Source organism: Cariama cristata, unplaced genomic scaffold (assembly GCF_000690535.1).
Source record: "Cariama cristata isolate BGI_N322 unplaced genomic scaffold, ASM69053v1 scaffold7709, whole genome shotgun sequence".
In the NCBI taxonomy this organism is placed as follows: Eukaryota; Metazoa; Chordata; class Aves; order Cariamiformes; family Cariamidae; genus Cariama; species Cariama cristata.
The window spans coordinates 35,919-56,426 of NW_009637361.1; the positions used below are offsets into that span (position 1 = coordinate 35,919).

General features: G+C 35.9%; 1 protein-coding gene across 1 annotated transcript in view; it reads right to left on the minus strand.

The window, feature by feature from the left end:
• Positions 1–18,878, minus strand: part of UBR3 (ubiquitin protein ligase E3 component n-recognin 3 (putative)) — a gene marked incomplete at its 3' end in the record, with an annotated part of 53,788 nt that extends 34,910 nt beyond the window's left edge. The window contains exons 1-7 of the mRNA XM_009708298.1: positions 18,744–18,878; positions 18,182–18,340; positions 16,298–16,441; positions 15,549–15,598; positions 10,909–10,975; positions 6,939–7,069; positions 1,433–1,661 (exon numbers count right to left, since the gene is read on the minus strand). Coding sequence (XP_009706600.1) covers positions 1,433–1,661; positions 6,939–7,069; positions 10,909–10,975; positions 15,549–15,598; positions 16,298–16,441; positions 18,182–18,340; positions 18,744–18,819 — 856 coding nt within the window. The remainder of the gene's footprint in view (positions 1–1,432; positions 1,662–6,938; positions 7,070–10,908; positions 10,976–15,548; positions 15,599–16,297; positions 16,442–18,181; positions 18,341–18,743) is intronic.
• Between the last annotated feature and the right edge of the window lie 1,630 nt (positions 18,879–20,508).

Genomic DNA, 20,508 nt, shown 5'->3' on the forward strand with positions numbered 1-20,508 from the left:
TATGCCCAACCCCTCCTATATAAAGCAGTGAGGAGGAAATGTGAAAACACTTGAAAAGCACCAGACAGATTCCATGATGGAATCTTGGCTAAGACAAATCATTGGTGCTAAGGAAACAGGTAACTTCATGTCTTGGGACAGCTGCACCAGAAGCACATCTTTTCTCACAAATCTATCACAAACATATCTGACCTTATGTCACTTACCAGCTCCAGCTTACATAATTAATTACCAGGAAGTTTCTTCAGAGAATGTCTAATCACAGCCACAGCCTTTTCTGTTTGGTTGCCAATTCTGATCCACTACAGAACCTTACCACAATGCTAGCAACATCCCATACTGACCAACAAATAGCATTCGGAAGATGCTTAAAAGTAGTTTTAAATGACATTCCACCAATATGGCATTAGTTTAGCAAAACTAATATACAAATTGATACACAAACTGTTAAAAATTCAATGTTTTTCTTTGAGTACTGTAAAGCAATCTATGTAGGGCAACAGAAAAATTTCTCATGTTGAAGTGCAGCTGAATGAGGGCACTCTTTATAGCTAGATGACCGAGGATTTCCCATTTCAGTACAGTCATTCTGTACTAGGCTATACATAGAGTGGACTCGGAGACAAAGGATACTTCAGACAAGAAAAATTAGTTTCATGCAGAAGTTGATGGTACTTATTTGGCAGCAGCAGTAAGCCTATCTAGAGAGTATTTTCAAATTCAAACTAGGATAAAGAGGGCTCAGAGGTCTGCAGTCTGTATAGGTACATGAAAGTGTGAAAAACAGAAGTCAGCAAGATTTGTTGTGCCACCATTTTCAGGTAAGGACAGGTAAAACAAGGAGGGTAGAAATAGGACAGCTGTTTTCACTAGAAAAGTTACATGGTGTACGCTAGTTCAAGTTTAAATTGCCACTGTCAACCAAAAGCTTGATCAAATGCTTATATTTACAAAGTATTAAATCATTCTCCTCTAATTATATCAAGTTTTATTAAGTCAATCACAGGTGAGAAAAATTAAAACAATTTTAAATACTTCAAACATATTTTCAAAGTATTTTGCAAGCTTTTTTAAATTAATAAAGGTCTCAATTTGCATATATAATTTCCCATTCATATGAGCTTCACAAATACTGTTTATGCACTTTACCCAACAAACTAAGCACCTGCAAGATAATACTCTGTATTCTAACCTATATAACATTCCTACAACAAAACCCCTACAAACCAAAGGATAAAACATCAGTAACATGCTTTATAACTACCTTTACATTTCCAGGAAATTTTGAGACTCAGCCTCTACGATATATTGCTAGATCCTGTGCATTTTTGGAAAAGAGTTGGGGGATCGACTGAGTACCAAAGAAAGAGATTAAATTTCATCTATAATAAATTTATGGAATGGAAACAAGCAAACAAACAAATCAACCTACCTTGCAATTCACTTTTAATAAGGCAACTTTCCATCATATATAATAGAACAGTGACCATAATGTCCAGTAGCTGACATTCTTCTGTTACTTGGCGTGCTAGTTCTTCATTGCTGAACAACTGAACACTAATATGCACAATTCTATTGGACATTGTGTCCGATTCATGGCTTTTCTTCAGTGTTTTCATAATAAAAGCATAATGCTGAACAAAAGTTTTTGTAAAAGCAATCTGCAAATTAAAAAGAAATTTTGACGTTAACAAGCACCAAACAAAAATTATAGCTTATATCACTATATATCATTATATAATATCATTATATATCATTATATTAAGTATCATTATAAACTATTCCTTTACAAAAGTACAATCAACATATCCTGGGAAACACCAGTTGCCATGACAAACCAAAACTGATTGTCTAAGTAGCCCACATCTAGTTTGTAGAAAGAGTGCACATGAAAAAACTTATCTATAGGGAGGGGTAACTTATGCCTCCAATTTTATTACCTCATCCCAAAATCTAATCTTCTCATTCTATACTTTCCACATCACAAAACCCCAGAAATGTTGAAACAAGGAATATAAGGCCTCAGCATACCTGTGAAAGCAATAAAGTTCTAATAAATAATCCTAAATTTCTTTACATCCTAAAACCAGAATTAATGTCCTAAAACAATACACTATGAACAATGAGAGTAGTGGTGCCTAATAAAGCTGCGTTAACTTACAACTCGCACTCATCTACCCATGGAGTAAGGTTTTCATTCATCTGTCAAGGATGACATTTCAACACTGAATTTCATCTGCTATCATAACATCTTGTATTTTTTTAATAAATCTTTAGCGCTTTCTCCTCAATAATTAAAAGTCATTAGTAAGCTTTGCTGTTCTTCATACAATTGTCCGGGTTGTTTTAAACCAGACCAGTACTGAAATGTATCAATGCATATACATGTAAACCTTAGTACAATTTCTTGTCCCACTCCATTAGCCTCAAATTGCATAGTAAACCAACCTTTTGCACTGCATACACATGTGTGCATATGTGCCAGCTTTGAAATCACTTCCCACTCGGTACTTTAAGTTCTGAATTAACACCATCTGGACTTGCTTGGCTTAATAAGAAGAGATAATAGCTGTGCAGTGATGAAAATTTTCAGCTCAAAGTCTGAAATCCCCTGTTCATTCCTTCTGGAAGTATTAACCTCTCAGAAGTATAAAATTAGAAATTTTAAAACCACCTTCAGGCAGCTGTGTTTTCAACAGACTTCATACAAATCAAAACTTTATTTTACCTGCCTCAGACTCAGTGCTCCCATATTTTTATTACGGCACTACCATGTGATTCTCATTTAGAAAATATTTCCCAAAATATCATGATGCTGTAATGCTGCTGCTGGGCACAAAGACTGCTTCTTCCAGCAAATATCCTCCAAAATAATGTTGCTCATGCAAAAAAAATGGACCAAGGTGGGGATGGGGATGTCACTGCAGGAAACACTACAACACTGCTTAACTTGCCTTCCTTTAGCTGGTCCACAATGATGGAAACCTGAATAATAATTGAAGGTGTCTTCTACGTACAACACCCAGCACAATGGCAATTATTTTCAGCTAAAGCCATTCGGAACAACGTATTTGCAATACTTGTGCAGAGTTAATACAATATCATTCTGGTATTCCAAGGTAGAACAACCTATCATATAACTTCATTCAAATTAAAGCTTGATACAATTTTAATCACTGGCAATGACACTTAAAACAAACATCAAGATGTTTACACTATTAATGTTAAGCCTTAGACACAAATGATGCATCTGATATTTTAAGAAGTTAGTATACTGAAGTTGCTAGTAAAAAAGTATACTTTTATTTACTTCTTCATATTGTATTATGTTTAAATAAAATTCTCAGGTTCTGTGATGTAGACACTATGTTTTACACAGCACTCTCAATTCAAGTTGATTGCAAAAACATGATCCTCCTCTGAGGACAAATTTTGAATTTATTTATTTATTTTAAATCTTCATGCATCAAAACTTTTTGTGCCTCACTCCTAGAATAACGAATTTGTGAAAGTACTGTAGATTCACTATCAATATAGTATAATGATAGAGACTCTCTAACAAACTTAAAAAGAGACATAAGCTTTACGCCTACATTCATTTGGAAGTTAAACAAACAAATACAATCCTTTCCAATTTTGAGAGGAAGAAACTAAATTCACTTCCAGAAGTGAAAATGCTGAAATACTGTGGTAAACTGCAGTCCATATATAAAACAGCCATAGTAGGTCAAACCAGTCCATCCAGCTCAGTATACTGTCTTTGAGTAGCCTAAGATGTATACACAACCAAGGAAAAATATAGAATGGAGCAAGAATACAGATATTGACATAACACATCTTTCCAAATACCTACTCAGCTTCCAACTATTTGCAAGAAGTGGCTTCCTAGGACAGACATGTTTTCTGTATATTTAATGACCTTCACTGACTTACACTCTATGATCTCATGCAGCTTCTAAATTTCTATCCTATGCAAAAACAAAGTTAATTTCTCCATCTGGCCTTTCCTCTTGGTGGCCACTCAACAATCCCAGAATTTTTTAGGAGCCTAACATCAACCTTATGTTTCAGCTAGAACTTGCATCTCCCATGTTTATGTTTTCAGTGGAAAGAGAAAGACAGTTCTGCGAGGTGAAAGCTGTGCTAAAATTGAGTTTCCAATAGAAAAACTGTTCTACAGATTCGTAGAACAGCATATCCAGAGGTTAGTGAAGTCCTATTGCTGTAATAACTGCCTCAATGTTCACTACGGGAGGTGCCTGACGAGACATAGCACTTCTGACAATTATATTTGTTGATTCCTTATCTCTACCAGATGCTTTTGCATTTCTCTACTTCTAGTATTCCAAATTTCAGCAATGCTCTGCTCTTGGATGATTTACACTCTTCCATCAGCTTCCTGTTTATTGCCAACCCCTTCTTTGCCTTCGCCTCGGTCACGTGAACATCAGTTCTATTTCTCTGGTCTTTTGTTCTTCGTCTTGCAGAAACCTAGTTCACACCATAACACCTCTGATTTCTTGGAAGCTCCAGTAAATTTCTTTTGTTTTCTATTTCTTCACTTGTAAGTCTTCCAAGCTTCAAATGTCAGAGGGTGCTGGAAGGGATGGCTCAGGCACAAATCCTGTAAGGCAAAGACCACACTGTTTGTTGTGCTGTCTCTCTCATATGCAAAAGAGATAAGGGGGGAAGAGCTAGTTAACACAGGGTTTTAGCCCACCCCTTTCAACATCTCTTTTCGATACTGGGAATCCTAAAAGAGGAGTTTATTTGCCTATAAAAATAAATCTGTGCAACAGAGATTGCTGGTGGTTCACTGACTGCTGCATAGGGTATGGTGGATTCGCTCAGCTCTACTACATTTATGCTGTAGGTCAGAGATTTCAACAATTTCAGAGCGTGCACAGATAGCCAGCTCTGTGTCTGGCTAGTTCACTCAGTTTATCAGAAAACCAACCTAGCAGAATTCTGCTGATTTAGAGACTTAAATCAGCTCATGGAGAATCAGACAAATTGCACAACAGCAGAAACAGAAAAAATTAAGACAGTATATGTGGTGTAGATGGGATGGGAGAAAAAGGCAGAAAGCTGAGAGATCACTTGGAACAGTTTATATCCCTACAGGTGTTCCTACTGTTTGAGAATGCAACATGATTAAACATCAAACAAGCTTTTCCTTCATAAAAGCTAAATGGAAGCTTGAAAGATAAAACATTCTTCTAAATTATCCCCAAATGGTATGTTCTGTCTGTATACACGTAAAAGGCAGAGCCACTCCTTTTAAATTAGCCACAATCCTCAGACATGTTTAAAATTCATACATCATTGACATAGTTTTGCAACAAAGTACAGGTATCTTGGGAAGAAAAGAGTGATACATTTCCTGCTCTGAGTTTCCTTACTACTGAAAAATATATTTTAGATAGTCACAATTCAAAAAAACATAGATTCTATCAAATACTTAGGATCTGTGCTTGTAATAAAGTTTGTACATAGGAAATAACTGTTTAATCAAATTGGTAACAAAAAAAAGGAATGTTTAAATAATCCTTTCATCTGAACATAAAGTATTGGTGGGTGGAAGTTGGGACTATTTCCAGATAAAGGTGGCAGCCAATACAGAAACCAAATACACCATGGTCTCCATTCTGAGTGCATAGTGAAGAAAGATTATGAACACAATGGAGCAAGCCACTGAAGACTTTGGCTTGTTGTCAAAGGAAAAAAGATCCCATGATCATTAAAAGTTGTTGTTATTACATGGTATAGTAAAGAGGTAAACATAGCAACACTTACCAGATTCCTCTGCATGCTGATAGCAGTTGGGTGTTTTTACAGGCAGGAGTTTAGCTGATAATGGATCAGAAGAACTGCAAGTCCACATGGGTCTCCAAGTATCAAGAAGAATTCAAGCTCCATGGCAAGGGATCATCAGTTAAGAAGTCCTCATGTGTTTGCTGAATCCAAGACCAGGATCAATCTATGCTGGTATCCCAAATCAAAACGCTGTCTTCACATGGATAGAGTATTGCTGAAGGTCCATATCTCATCTTTTTCTTGCAAGTTATCTTCCTATCCTTTGCTTTGATACAGCAAGGTTTTAAGGGGGCATGAATACAGGGCTGTCCCATTATATACAGACATTTTTAAAGAAATCCGTAGGCCTAAACTTCAGGATTTCTTGATCTTTGTCTCCCAGCAGGGATTGAGGAGGTCCAAAATATTTGCATGGCTCAAAGGTATGACATGATCAGAGCAAAATGTTAAGCCTGATTGCTATGTAATACTAGGTCTTGGGAACATGTAGAGCAAACAACCAAACCTGGCTGCACATCAAGATTTAAAACAGGAAGATGACATCCAGTCTCTGTGACTCCAGGCCAGGAGACACTTGGTACAGACAAGTGCAAAACTCTGTAAAGAAGCACCTGGAAGGCTGCCAAAATCACCTAGGGCATAGCTGCTGCCAGAACACTCACACTGTAGTGGCCTATATGCAGAAACCACTGCCTACTACACCAGCTGCAACAGGAATGAAATCACCACAATTATTTTCCAGTCATACCACGCTACAGAATCATTCAGTGTTGATCCACATCTTTTAACTGATAAACCCCCCAATTTACAAAGTAAAATAAACCAAAACAAAATCCAACACATGCACAGATGCACTAACAGCCAAAAAGGAAAAAACAAACCATAAGAACAAAATTAATATTGCTGCTCCAGAATTATCCATCTTGTTTTGTCCACATATCTCTTAAAATACTATACACTTCAGACCTTCTAACAAAATACTCAAAACAAGGTAAAAGATCTGCATTATTTTACCGTTCATTATTCAAATATAAACATATGTGGTCTTATGCAACGCATAATATACACTAAGTATGTGAATAAGAAAAGACATTTAAGTTTGAATGAAGTAAGGCAAGTACCTTATAATCTTGATCTGGCAGCATGTTGAGTAAGAAAGTCACCATCTTCTGTGGAAACTCGTATTTTATTGTCCAAAATAATAATTCTTCTAGAAAACACTTATGCTTCAAAACATCCATGATAGATTGATCTGCATAAAAGGTTGGAGGAGGGGATGTGTCATGTAAAAATTATTAAAACTAAAAACAATGATTGTGAAGTTGCAGTGTCATGTAAAATTCAGTAACAAAAATTTAAGAACATCTTAGTGAGCTCTATAAATGACTTTTTTTTTTGAAAAACACTGGGAAAATTAACATGGTCAACACCGCACAGTGTCAAGAGTCTGTAACAAGAAAAAGGACCTCCCAGAAAAGCCCATGAAAGTTTTCAGTACAATTCTACCACACAGAGTCCAGTCTTCACTGATTGCATTGAATTGTATCACCTTACTGTAACAGCTCTGATTGTAATGAATCACAGCAATTTGCACAATATTTACACAGCCACTTAATGGAGGGAAACCGTTAATGTAGACTACTACTTAGCTGAAGAAAATAGCAAAACAACAAAATATGATTTATGATTAAGTGATGAGTTCTGTCACCGAAGAACACTTCTGTTCTGTTTACAAAGCCCTAAACAAGCTACATAGAAGCAATAATGTATCAGTTATTCTTATTTTTTAAAGCAACATATGTACTGATTGACCAACCACAAAGCTGTTCGTTTTTTTTTTTAATGTGAAAAGTTACCATAATCAGATAATCAGGCACTAGTTCCTGATGGTACCAGAAAAGACAGTCATCTTTCCCCATTCAACCCCTGGCCATTCACTCTGCCTCCTTACTCGTCGTGACAGTACATCCCTGTGGGGTACCTACGTAGGAATCAAGTCATCTTTCCATCCGTCAGCTGCGTTTTCAAGCCAGTTTCCTGACTGCAAAGCTGCACAAACTGACCTCTGCTCGTATAAACTGTTCATGAAGCTATGGCTTGACAGAGCAAAAATCATATTAATTTCATTTGAAAAAATACTAAAATATAAAGATTCCTTATCATCATTCTTCAAGAGACTGATTATTTACAATTTAAAGCTACAACAGATATTGTTCACTCCATAGCACATAAGGACTAAAGAAAATAATAATAATGCTCCTTTATACCTAGAAATCAATTAGACCTGAGGATACATCCCCACACACAAAATCCCATATTCCAATGGGACTGTATGAAGTGCTCCCATCAGCATGGATTCAAAACCACTTAAGCTGAACATCATCTGGCCTTGACGACTTGCCTCTTCACTAAGTATGATAGCTTTAGGAACTGCACTGGAGAGCTTTGAGACTATGCTAAGCAGGATAGGCATTTGTGCTTTTCCTAAGCAGGAATTACCTCCATTTTCCACCATTATCAAGGGTCAGAGTTCCCCAGTCAAGTGACCAGTCAGCCCAAAACATCTCAGGAATTGCAAAAGATAATGAGAAATAACAAATAATTTAAACATTAGGAATCTCTTCAAGACTCTAGCAAGCCACACAAAGACAAGAATATGTTTTATTCAACATATTCTACAAGTGTTGAAATAAAAATTTACCTTCAGAGTCATGAAAGGTATTTTAATATTAAAATATTTTGTAAAGTATTACACGTCATCTACTGCAGCAAGTTCTCTTCCTCGTCTCTTGTTAAGAAACTGCATATGTGATTTTACTGCCCATGAAAGCTTGGTAGCCATGCAGACTGAAGTCCTCTGTCCACAGAACAGAGAGCACAGGTTTAAGTACATGCCAAATGCCCCTGAGTGAGAACAGCAGGCACGAAGATAAGTGACACAACACCTTATCTGTCACTGATGTACCGTTTTCTCAGTGTATATCAAATTCTTTATGCAGCAATTTCAGGCAGGGACAGAAGAGCACATATCCACTTATACCTGCTATAGAATTTAAGTAGGCAGAATGCTCTTACCCAAATTGGAAAATTTGTCAAGAATACTGGGACTAATGTTCCCACTCTTGTGAGAAGCACCACATGATTTTAAATTTCTTTCAACAAATTAAAAAAATAAAAAACCCCACAAAAATAATAGTGCCTGTGGGTTTAAAATTGTCTTAAACATCTCGTATTTCAGATGGATGCAGGATGCAGGTTTTAAAACAGAGTAAAATAAAAATTCTCTCAATACTCAGTCCCATACCTGTATCAGTGAACCTCAGCATAAAACCTGTATTTTCTTTAAAGAAACCTTTTATTCTTTCCTAGTGCCACAAAAGACCCCATAGACTGTTGTAAACATCTCTCTGGAATAAGAATCTTAGCATTCCAAGATATCCCCAGTATATAAATAACGCTCTATGAAGACAGTACCACTAAAGACCTAGGATGGGACAGGAAGTCTGCTTATATGGAAAAGGTAAATCTGTTTTTATTCAATACTCAGTTTTCTAAAATTTTCTTTTCATACTCTTATTTTATACCCTATTGGACATAAAATATGAATACAGAAAACTTCAGAAAACTATTCAATATTTAATAAAAACAGATACTTACCCTTCCCCCATTGGCAGACTCCCTCCTCTGGGGCTGATACTAGGAGCTATCAACATCACGAGCACAGTTCAAGCTGGGATGCCTCAGAGGGGGAAAACTACAATCCTGGGGGAAATGAAATGTTGAATTAAAGTACCACTTTTCCTGAAATGCCACTGTTGACACTGGTTTTCAGATCTAGCAGCTTCTAAACCTGAGCTTCCTCCTTGTCTCCTTCCCATAATCAGTTATTATTCCTCAGAAAACCAGCATTTTTTTCTTGCGTAACCTGATTCTAACTTGTCTTTCAGACAAGCTAAGAGCCTCTAAAAATTCAAGTAAGAGAGCTTTCCTTGGACATCTGTAAGTTTCCTGCATTTCTCCAAAGCCACCACCTCTTCCACATTATTATTCTCTGCCACAATCTTTTGCACATCATTTCCAAGATCACCTCTTAACACCACCATTGCCAAAACATTTAGTTCTCTGCTTTTCCAGCTTCCCAATCTCTTTTTCCTTCAATTTGAAAACACTAGAAACAATCAATCTTACTTTCTGATACCCCTCGCAACACCTTCATGCCTTTTTACTGACTTCATGAACCCTTGCATTTCAAATTCAAGTTCTAAACCTTCACTTCACAGCTTTTCCAGAAATTCTATTCCAACTTTCACCACAGTTTTTCCACCTGAATGTTTTCCTCAAGGCTTGCAATTTCTTTGTGCTTCCTGCGTGAGTCTCCTCATACTCACATTAAAAAAAACAACAAAGTGTTCTTTATTTAATAATAGAGTTTAAATATTATTAAACACTTTTTAGCACAAAAACATGTCAAGGACAAGCACAGGATAGGGCTACCTTGTCTCTAGCCTATGGTCATTCTTGAATTAAAACTTGCATTGACCTCAGTGTGAGCACTGCTCATGCTGGACTAGAAATTGCACAGAGGACTAATTTCCATCTAGGAAAATAATGGAGTTCTTTCAAAGTAGACTTCATTCAAATATCTTTTTAAAAATATTATTAGAACAGTACAAAAAGACCAATCGGAACCAGAGAGAACCATTCTTGCCTTGCTGAGAACACAAACATACTGTACAGTGGCATAATGAAAAAAAATTAAGAACAAATACTTCAAAAACTTGTTTGCTAAGCTGTAGCGCAACCTTGCCAGCCACACAGTGAAAAGGAAATGAATTTTTAGAGGTCAACTTATGACATGAAGGTGACAAAGTGACTGGTCAAACAGAGTCCCAGACAGTGGTACTCACTCAAGGGAAACTGAAGTTGTCAAGTGCCACAATTTCACTTGCTATTCTTTTTTAGACTTTGCTGTATTTAATACCTGTCACATACAGCACTACTGTGCTTGGGAAGTGAATGCATACCCCTAGATAATTTTTAAGATAGACATAAAACAAATATGATAAACTGAGATCAGTACTTTATAAATACCTTTGGTGGTGCTGCTTAGTTTCACCCTCTTGCGCTTGCCCACACCTTGGCTACCATCCTGGTCCTCCTGGGGTAGGAGAAGAGTTTAAAAAATTGATAATCGTATATTTAGAATTTTATTGCCAAGAGATGGTATGTTCTCAAAATTCTGGTTTAACTATCAAGCTAAAAGAGAAAAGTCCTGAATATACTCTCTTAACAGAAAAATACTTCTACTGTTTACAGGAGCCGCGAACTCCGTGTAACTCATTAGAAAAAACACAATTTTTAAAATTGCCTTTTTTCCCCTACAGGTAACATTATCATCTGCAAGTTCAGACATCTTCATCTATTTAATTAATTTTGTGAGGTTACTTGCTTTGATTTCTGAAACTGATTACTACAAAATTTCCAACTGTTGCACATCCAAGGTTTCACCTTATTCATCTGTAGGGTTTGGGGTTTTTTGTTTCCTGAAAAAAAAAATATCAGCCAACATATTAACTATGAAAGTTGGCAACAGACAATTAGTTAGACATTTTCTAATCAATATAAAGTTTTGATGCAAGAATAAAGCATTTCTGACACCTTTAAGATGCCAATTCTAACTGCTGACTTCTAGTCGCTTGTTCCTTATATAATAATGGAAACACTTTACACAGGCACTTGTCATCTGAAGCTTTCAAGGCACTCTACAAACAAAAACACCAAAGGTTCCAAAACACAATGCAAGATAAAACATCATCACCACCACTTTACAATATCTAACATTGAGTGTTAGAGAATATGACATTACAGGGCTATATTAAATGCTGCATGGATCTTTACTAACAATGGTAGTCCTAATGAAACAGTGGAAATAAAGATTCCTACTGGATCTAATAAAATGAGAGATAATTAATGCAAATATCTGCTGTTAAAAATAAGTAATCAATATCCTTCTCCTCTAAGCAAATGCCATATTTTACTTCCAAACTTCACTGGAATTATAAAGAGCTTGGTATTCAAGAAGTGACTACCCTTCCTTGGGGAGAAAGATCATCCACATTTTATGTCTAAGGACTGACCAAAAGTATCATGTTAATGAAAGGTCTGAATTTTCCTACCCTTTCAGTAACTCCATCTGAAAAATCATTTTAAGATGGACACACATTTGAACTCTTAGGTGTCCTGTGGTCTTTGTGAACACGTGCTACTTTTGTACTTCAATCGGGAGCCAGGCAGTTCTCAGGATGCTGCCACTGTCCACTCCCCCATCAGAGGGCCACGCACTCTAAAGCAAAAATCAGGTCTGCTGAGACATTATTATGAACCGCAGGACCCTGCAATTTAAGTTTCCTGCCCTGAAGAAAAGGAATCTAAATTCCTGTAGCTAAAAGTTGACAGCTGGAGGTCTCAAGACCTCTTCAGCAGTCTCAGTTAATCCAGAGATTTGCAAGAGGCCTTAACCAGAAAATAATGCATTTGGGTATACAAATTGTGATTAATGTATTGGATTCTAGCCTCCGATACCATGCTCTGGCAAACAAAATGCATTTTCCCTTCTACAGTTTGAAAAAATTTAAATAGACTACAGTCTTCATTTTAATTTTTGAAGTGATTCCACTAAAAACAAGAAAACTCTTTCTTGAGAACTCTTTTTTTTTTCCCCCCTTAATAATGTTAGACAGTTGGTTTCCCTTGCTTCAGTAAGGTAGGATTAAATCTTAATGTCAAGTGCAGGAGCTATAACAGCCTTGAGATAGTGAGTGCTAGGTCACATGGTGTCTGCCAAGCCCAGGGATAAAGAGTGAGAGAACGAGTAGGCAAACGTAGAACACCTTATTTTCACCCATTGGATAATGCTGTGTAAACATACCCGGATAACAGCAAAGATCTATGTAGATTTACTTTACACAATAGAGTATTTAGCAATATGCCTAAGGTGTGCCACATCTGTTGTAAATTCAGATAATAAACTTTATTTAATATTAGACACTATACATAGATTTTTGTGTGATTACATTAAACAGCAATAGGAGTCAATAACTACATAACTGAGTAATAAAGCATTTGGTGCTCAATAAACTACAAGGGCAGCCAAATAGAGATATCCAATACAAAGATGTTTATTCACCAGTGTAGTAAAAGCGGTCATGGACTGGGTTTTATTTGATTGCTTGGAACATAAAAACTGAAAACAGGAGGACAGGTTTAGAGAGGGCCCTTTTTTCTCCCTTTGCAGAAAGGAAAACATGAGGAAGAAAAGCTAAGAGAGGAAACTAATGGTGAGTTCTCTCCAAAATACCACAGAATGGAACACAAATCATTTGAGAAGTAAAGTACAAGTGAGCCTATACTGTTTCAGGGGCGTGGGGGTGGAACAAAACAAATCAACCCACAACACATATCTCAGGATACATTCATCCTTCAGATTCATTTTTAGCTTAGAATCATCTACTATTGTAGAAGTGACACTAAATACTGAACTATGCAAAACTTTTCAAGCTATTTAGTTCCTTGCAGAAGCACTACTCTAATTTGTAGCCTATGTGAATTTTGTAATCTAGCCTTATATCTGTGAAACAATGCTACCTTTAAGACTTACTTGGTAAGAAAGAACATTAACCTTTCTAGATTCATCTTAAACACCAGAGGAAGAAAATCCAGTTAAAAGTAAACTCTTCCCACATTTCTTAATTAAACCATAGTTTTACTCTGCCATAAGAAAGTACAATAAGGCATAAAAAAACCCCAAACCTGTAAATGTCCTTTGTAACTTACAGGGGAGGGCAGGGGAGAGGAAAAGAAGTCATAAAACAAGATAACTTTTTCCTCATTTCTCTAGGAAGCATTTCTCTAGTAACATCATTTTTCTAATAAGTGTTTCAGCCTTCCACCTTCATACTTCTGTTTTGATTTTTGGATGAAGGACTGGACTTTCTTTTCAGCAATTCATATTTATCAAGCAGACCATGATTAAGAAAAAGATTATAAAATAAAAAGTTAATTTTCTTCAGAGATGCCACTAACTGAGGCTTTATTGTTTAAAAATAAAAAACAAATAACTTCTGATATTATTTTTAATTGCATCCCATACTGTATCAATGTGATTTTATTAAACATATGAAAGGAAAATTCAGAAGTGAAAATATATACTAAAAAACATTTAAATTTTGAGGGCTTGTTGTTTTATCTGCATGTTACTTTCTCATTCTTTTAAAAAAATTTCTAAATACAGATGTCAAAACAGGGTCTTGTGCTCTTTTACAATGTATCCTAATAGTGTAATTAACATCTTAAAATTGATTCCAGGTATGTCAGTATATGCAGCATTTCAATTTAGAAAAATCACACCTGCAGTAACCTAAAATATGTACATGTACATCTTTATATCCTGGAGATGAGAAAGAAAAATATCTGTAGAAAACAAGTATCTTTAACTAGCAAGCTGTAATGCACTTGCTCTAACTCCTCCCTTTTTTATTCATAAAACATCTTTTCCTTGAAAAATCTTTTCCTGATAAAAAACTACTTCTCCCTAAAATACACCTCTGTCTCTACCTCCCTCTTGGACTTCTTTCCCAAAAGAAACATCAGCAATATCTAATCTCTCTTCAGACTCTTAACAACTTCAGTTTACTCCTCTCTCCTTGTCACTTAGAGGGGTAAAACAGAAGGAAGCATGCTGAGCCATTTTAAGTTTATTTGAAAATACTACTCGAGGTTATTAACATTAACGTGAATTGCTGCCTTCTTTCATGGGCCTTAAAAGTGATACTGTCAGCAGCCTTTCCTGGGTTTTGGGCTTTTTTTGGTCTGTTTGTTTGTCAAGCGATGGTGGAAAAACAACAAGCAATACTTTGAAAAATGCCAAATTATAAATAGCACTGCTGAAAGCGTAACAGATGCTGTTGTGCTCATAACAGAGGCAAACATGTCATACAACTGTTTTAGACATGCATGAACAATTGTTTTTATTTCAGTACTAGTTCACATAGAATTCAATGTAAGCAAAAATCCTATTAAAAACCTTACTTTACATTATTTAAAGTTTGTTATACTACCCTACCAGAATGGCTGCTAAGGTTTACTAGTTGAAATGAGGTTTTAAATAGCAGGGCAAAAAAATGAGAATAAATTGATAGAGCAACTCTACCAGAATTTAACTTTCCTCACTAAATTCTACTTATTTATTACAGTTCAATCTAAAAGGAGATTCCCTCCTTTTTACTCCTACTCAATGTGTTTGGTAAGTAAGGTCAAGTCTACATATGGGAATTTATCTAGAGAGAAATTCTCACTGTCGCTATCACCAGTTCAGCTGGATTCTCAAGTGCCCAAAACTGCTAACACCATTCACAGCATCACATGCTTTAAGTTCTCTTTAATCAAGCCCAATTTACTTGATAGTGACTTTTGAACTACCTACACAAGTTTCTTCTACATTACATACATAAATTAAACTGAAATTGTATTAGCAAAAATAAGGATTTTTCAAGAGGTCCTTAGCAAATCAAAGGCATGAGATCTATTCCTTTGTATCTCCATTATTTCTAATTATTAAAATGGAGAGAATATGTGGTAGATAGAAGAGTTAAGGTTTGCGGGATTTGGCTGCAAGCATTATCTCCATTTACTATTCAGTTGCAGTTCATTATAGTCTTTAAAAACAGTCTCACCTCATCTGAAGAATCCCCTTGTCCTGATGCTGCCGTAGCACCTGCTAAACCTTTTGAAATAAAAAATTCAGAGATTCCTTTCATAAATCGTATACTGAAAAGAGAGTATATTTTACAATATTTAATGTGCCAGTACGAAATGAAACACTACATTGGGGACATGGTTTAGTGGTGGACTTGGCAGTGTTAGGTTTGTGGTTGGACTCAATGATCTTAAAGGTCTTCTCCCACCTAAATGATTCTATGATTAACTTTCTTTAAAAGATACACAGCAGTGGACTGAGAAGTTGGAGTAAGATTTCCAAGTAATACAAAATTAGGGATTTGAAAGTACGTTCCATTGCAGAACTTCAACATACTGAGTTAACGGAGACGTGTTCTTTCAGAAATTGCAAAAAATTCTTGATGGCCTTCAGTGATCAAAAAAAATCCACAGCACTTTTGTAAGAATAGGTGGCTCAGCTTTGTTGCAGTGACAAAATTCCACTACGAGCAATTTCATCTTGCCTACTCAAATTCCACTAATGCTACGACTGGGAAATGATGCTTAGTATATTAGCAACAAAAAGTTAATATGCTTAGCTTTGTTGATAGAATTAAAATGAGTCCTGTAATTTGGTGGTGCATTAAGTAACAGGTAATTCCTTAAGTTTCACTAAGGTTTTTTTTTTTAAAACAAACTAAAAGAACAGTTTATATAAAAATCAGCAATAATCAAATCTTCTCTTCAAGTATTTTTCTACACAAACCTTGAACTGCTAATGTGCTAGTTCCAGCTCCTTGTTCCTGTATACCACACGCAATTTTATCTTCCGGAAATGCCAGTCCAGAGCCTTTCAAAGCAATGAGGTACTTTTCATGACTTTTCTTTGCACAGGCATTCTCTCCAACACCTTGAATACATACATAAACCAGCATTAAGGTACAACAGCAGCTACGTGGTTCATACACTTCATATTCTATACAAGCAATCTAAAAAATGGTCCACAATGTTTTAATAAGCTGTACAATTATGAGATGTAGAAGCTAGAAAGTTTTTCCAACTGATGAACTGAAATCTAAAAGACCAGAAACTTTCTCAGGTTTTCCCCTCCAAAACAGTGTTTTCTTCTAAGTGATGTACTTCATTTCTATCTTACCAGTATGGCCACCATTAACACTACCGCAAAAAAAGGATTTGTTTTGATATTTCAAAATAATTGGTTTTGGACAGAAAGGACAGGGACCTATGATTTCCAATGTGAAAAAAAAAAAATAAACCAAACAAAAAAAACAGTAACGGTAATACAACATACATAACTTCTAATATTTGGAATTTTTCTTTCAAAGTTGAAGTTTGGACAGCTGCAATTAAGAGAGGCTATTCATAAAGATTTCATTATTTCAACTGTTTGATGAAGCAAAGTCATATTGTATGCTTGGGATATAAAATTTTCCACAAACAAATGGACTAAAAAAAACCCAACGCATTTGTTATATAATGAAAAAATACAACTTTAGAGGAGCAAATTGTGTCAAGTGTTTAAGGAACAGAAAACATGAAAAAGACGACAGCACCTTTTTAGCCATGCACCTTTTGCATTCAAAGTCAGAAGGGCAGGTTTTGCTCTAAAATCCCTTTATTTGCCTTCCCTACCCAGAAACTGTACTTATTCAGACACATATTCTCCATTCCAAGAGCTCAGATAAGAATGCCTTACTTCCCATTCCCTCTCCACTTTTCCATCTCAGGAAAACCATCACATATAGGAAAAGAGAAGTCATTAAATTTCTCCCATTCAAATATTATTGAACAGGAGAGAAAAAGAAGGAGGAAACAGAATAAAGACAACTGTCCCTGAGGCTTTCCTAAGTGTTTCTCCTTTCAAATAAAGACTGTTCTTCAACCAGCTGCTGCCCAAGCCAGTTATGGCAACTTACATCTACAGTAATTACTATTTGTTCCGTACCTATGCAAAAGAGGTATGCAAAGGACTCAAAAAAGACACCTTCCAATTACAAGAAAATAGGATGGAGTTAATTTAGACTAGGTGGTTTGGGGTTAATAGTGACTGCCCAACATTTTCAGATTCATTGTGATTCGGTACAGGATGGAATAAGTAATTGGGGGGTGGGGGTGGGGGGGATGGACACGTGCATGGCAGGGGTTATTTTTAAGAAAAAAAAAGAAAAAAGCTTTGCACAAAAGTGCAGGACAGCTAATGGCCTTTTGCCATTCAGGTCTCTTCCAGTAACCTCTGTGAGAGGGGATCCCAAAATAAGTTAGATATATTCCACTTTGAATAAGCTTGATATGTCTTATTTGGAAGTACTAAGCTGCTGTGTTCACTTCACTTTGAAGACAATGGATTTATTATAAAAACTCTTTTGAAATGATGTATCTTTATACATTTATCTAGGACACAGAAGATAAGAGGTTTGATTTTACAGGTCTTAAAAACAAATGTTTCTAGTCACTCCTGAAGCCCACATCCCTTCTATCAACAACAACCACAAAATCCTTAAAACCACGCATTTTTCTGGGTTTTGCGAAGTCAAATAAAAACATGCAGAAATGAAGTGATAAACAAAACGTAGGCCCTTAAATTCTTCATAATTTGAAAATTTAATTATTAGAAATAATACAAACATACCAGAGCTAAGATCTTTGTAGAACTGTTGGCTAGTCAAAACCTGGGTAAGAACTGATCGCATTGCTCCTCCCATTTTGGTCAAGTCTTCTAGAAAGGAAACATGAGGCTCCAAAACCTGGAGGATTTTGTGAAGGTCTTTCTCTGATGGCAGATCAAGAGCTGAAAACCACATAAAAAGAACTTTTGGTGTAAACGTAATGTAATTTGGCCAAGACTTTCACAAGGCAGAACAGCTATGACTACCACAAAAGAACTTAATTTATATATTCATAATGCTCTAAAATTCACACGTACAAGTTTCAAATTAATCCCGATTTCATTTTCTGGAAGAGATCAACACAATGCTAAGTAACCCTTAAAACATATTTAAGGAGATCTTCAGCAGAGAACAAAATCAAATCACCTAGCCAGGCAATAACTTTGTTAGGAAGAGAGGCACAAAATTCAATGACATAAACCATAGATAGCATTCATGTATTCATGTACTGTGTCTTCACAGACTGCAAAGCAAAAGATAGCAGCATGGTAAGATATGCTAGATACATGCAAATTTAAAACATACCAGGCTCATTATACCCCTCTCTCAAGTGTTGAATAAGACTAAAGATGAACTGTGGAAGAACTAATTCTGACATCATCAACAAGTCTTTCGGGACACATGGAACATTTGAATTTGACTTAATCCGGTGTCTCTTACAAAACCTAAAAAACAGATGAGAAAAATGTTAGCCAAGCACAGCTCAGCGGAGTTAATGTATACTAAGCAAATAATTACTTTGTCCATTTTTCAGAGAGTATATACTTCTACATTAAAGGTGCTGCGGAAATGGTATTCTGAAGTTCCAACTACTATGTTCAAACCCATTTTGTTTCTGAGTCCAGCAAATTATAAAGGTGCCAATTTTTTTTTCCTTTTTTTTCAAAGTTCACATATCTAACATCTCAGTTTCTTCCCACACGTTAGAAACACCTCCCATTGAACAATGAGAAAAACACTGAACTTTTCTTTATGAAGACATACCTCCCAATTTCTAAACAGCCTATTTGAAAATATGTAACTAAAACAGTTCCTCTCCTTTCTGTGAAAAAGTCAGAGGCTGGCCTGATTATTCAAGTCCTCATTCAGACAATGACTTTTTAAATGTCTTCCGACATTAATAAGAACAACTTCCAAAAGCATAAGAGTTTGCAGGATCAGTATTTATTTTAAATGTAGCGTAACTAAGATTTACTTATCAAAGGATGACAGAAACACTGCAAAAAATGTGCAAATTGTTTCATTTAAAAAGAAAATAAAACATTTCTTCTTTGGAGAATGCCTGTATGGTAGTAGTTGAGGCTTGGCTAATGCACAATGACATGAGGTTGAGCCAAACCCCATTAGAGCAGACAGAATGATTTCCCACTGACTTAACGTAAGTCTGACTCAAGAGTCACTGAATACTTTTCTGCTCCCAATCTATTTTTAGAAGGGACATTTACCAACATCAAAGAGTTATCTACCCAGGTCAAAAAAGAAGCTAACAAAGAATAAAGAGTCTAAAAGACACATCATACAAGAGTAAACTTTACTGGAAAGATTCACTATATTTTACCAGTAATTTTTCAACATAAAGATGCGGAAATAGATTCAGCTTTGTTTGAATATGAAAACTGTTTTCTAAATTTATTCATGTCTTCACTATATTTGCTATGCCATATTTTCCAGAACCTGCCTGCTACTTGCTACAACATAAGTCTTTCTTCTCTGAGGACCATTAAAATATCACCTTCAAGAGAAGGAAACAGAAGAAAGCCACAAAGCAGGTATCTGAATTTGGGGGGGGGGGGGAGAGAAAAAAGAGAGGCTACAAGTCCTGCAATTAAGATGGCATCTTCACAATACTAAAGATTAAGCGTTTCTCCTTTGCTCTTACACATTACAGATTACGCTTTTTATTAAGAAAAGGTAAACAAGGATAGCACTAACCAGATGATTCGCAGTTTGTATATACAGCCTATCCGTCTCTGGCACCTGACAGAAAGAGTTCAGTGATGACTGACAACTTTTTGTCAATTAATGCACAAATGGATGGTTTTCACTTTTGTCATTCGCTTTTGCAAATGACATTCACAGAAGTTATGAAAAGTCATTCAGTTTTTCATTTTTGTCACTCACTTTTGTCTCATCCACAGACAGAAATATGAACTGCCATAAATCACAAATCTGGCTTGATCTATACTGCATTATGGTGCCTAATTTATTATCTTAAAGGTATTTGGTTTCCCTTTCACCACTATTCTTATAAGAAGAGATCAAAAGTAAATAAAGACTCAAGAGACACACA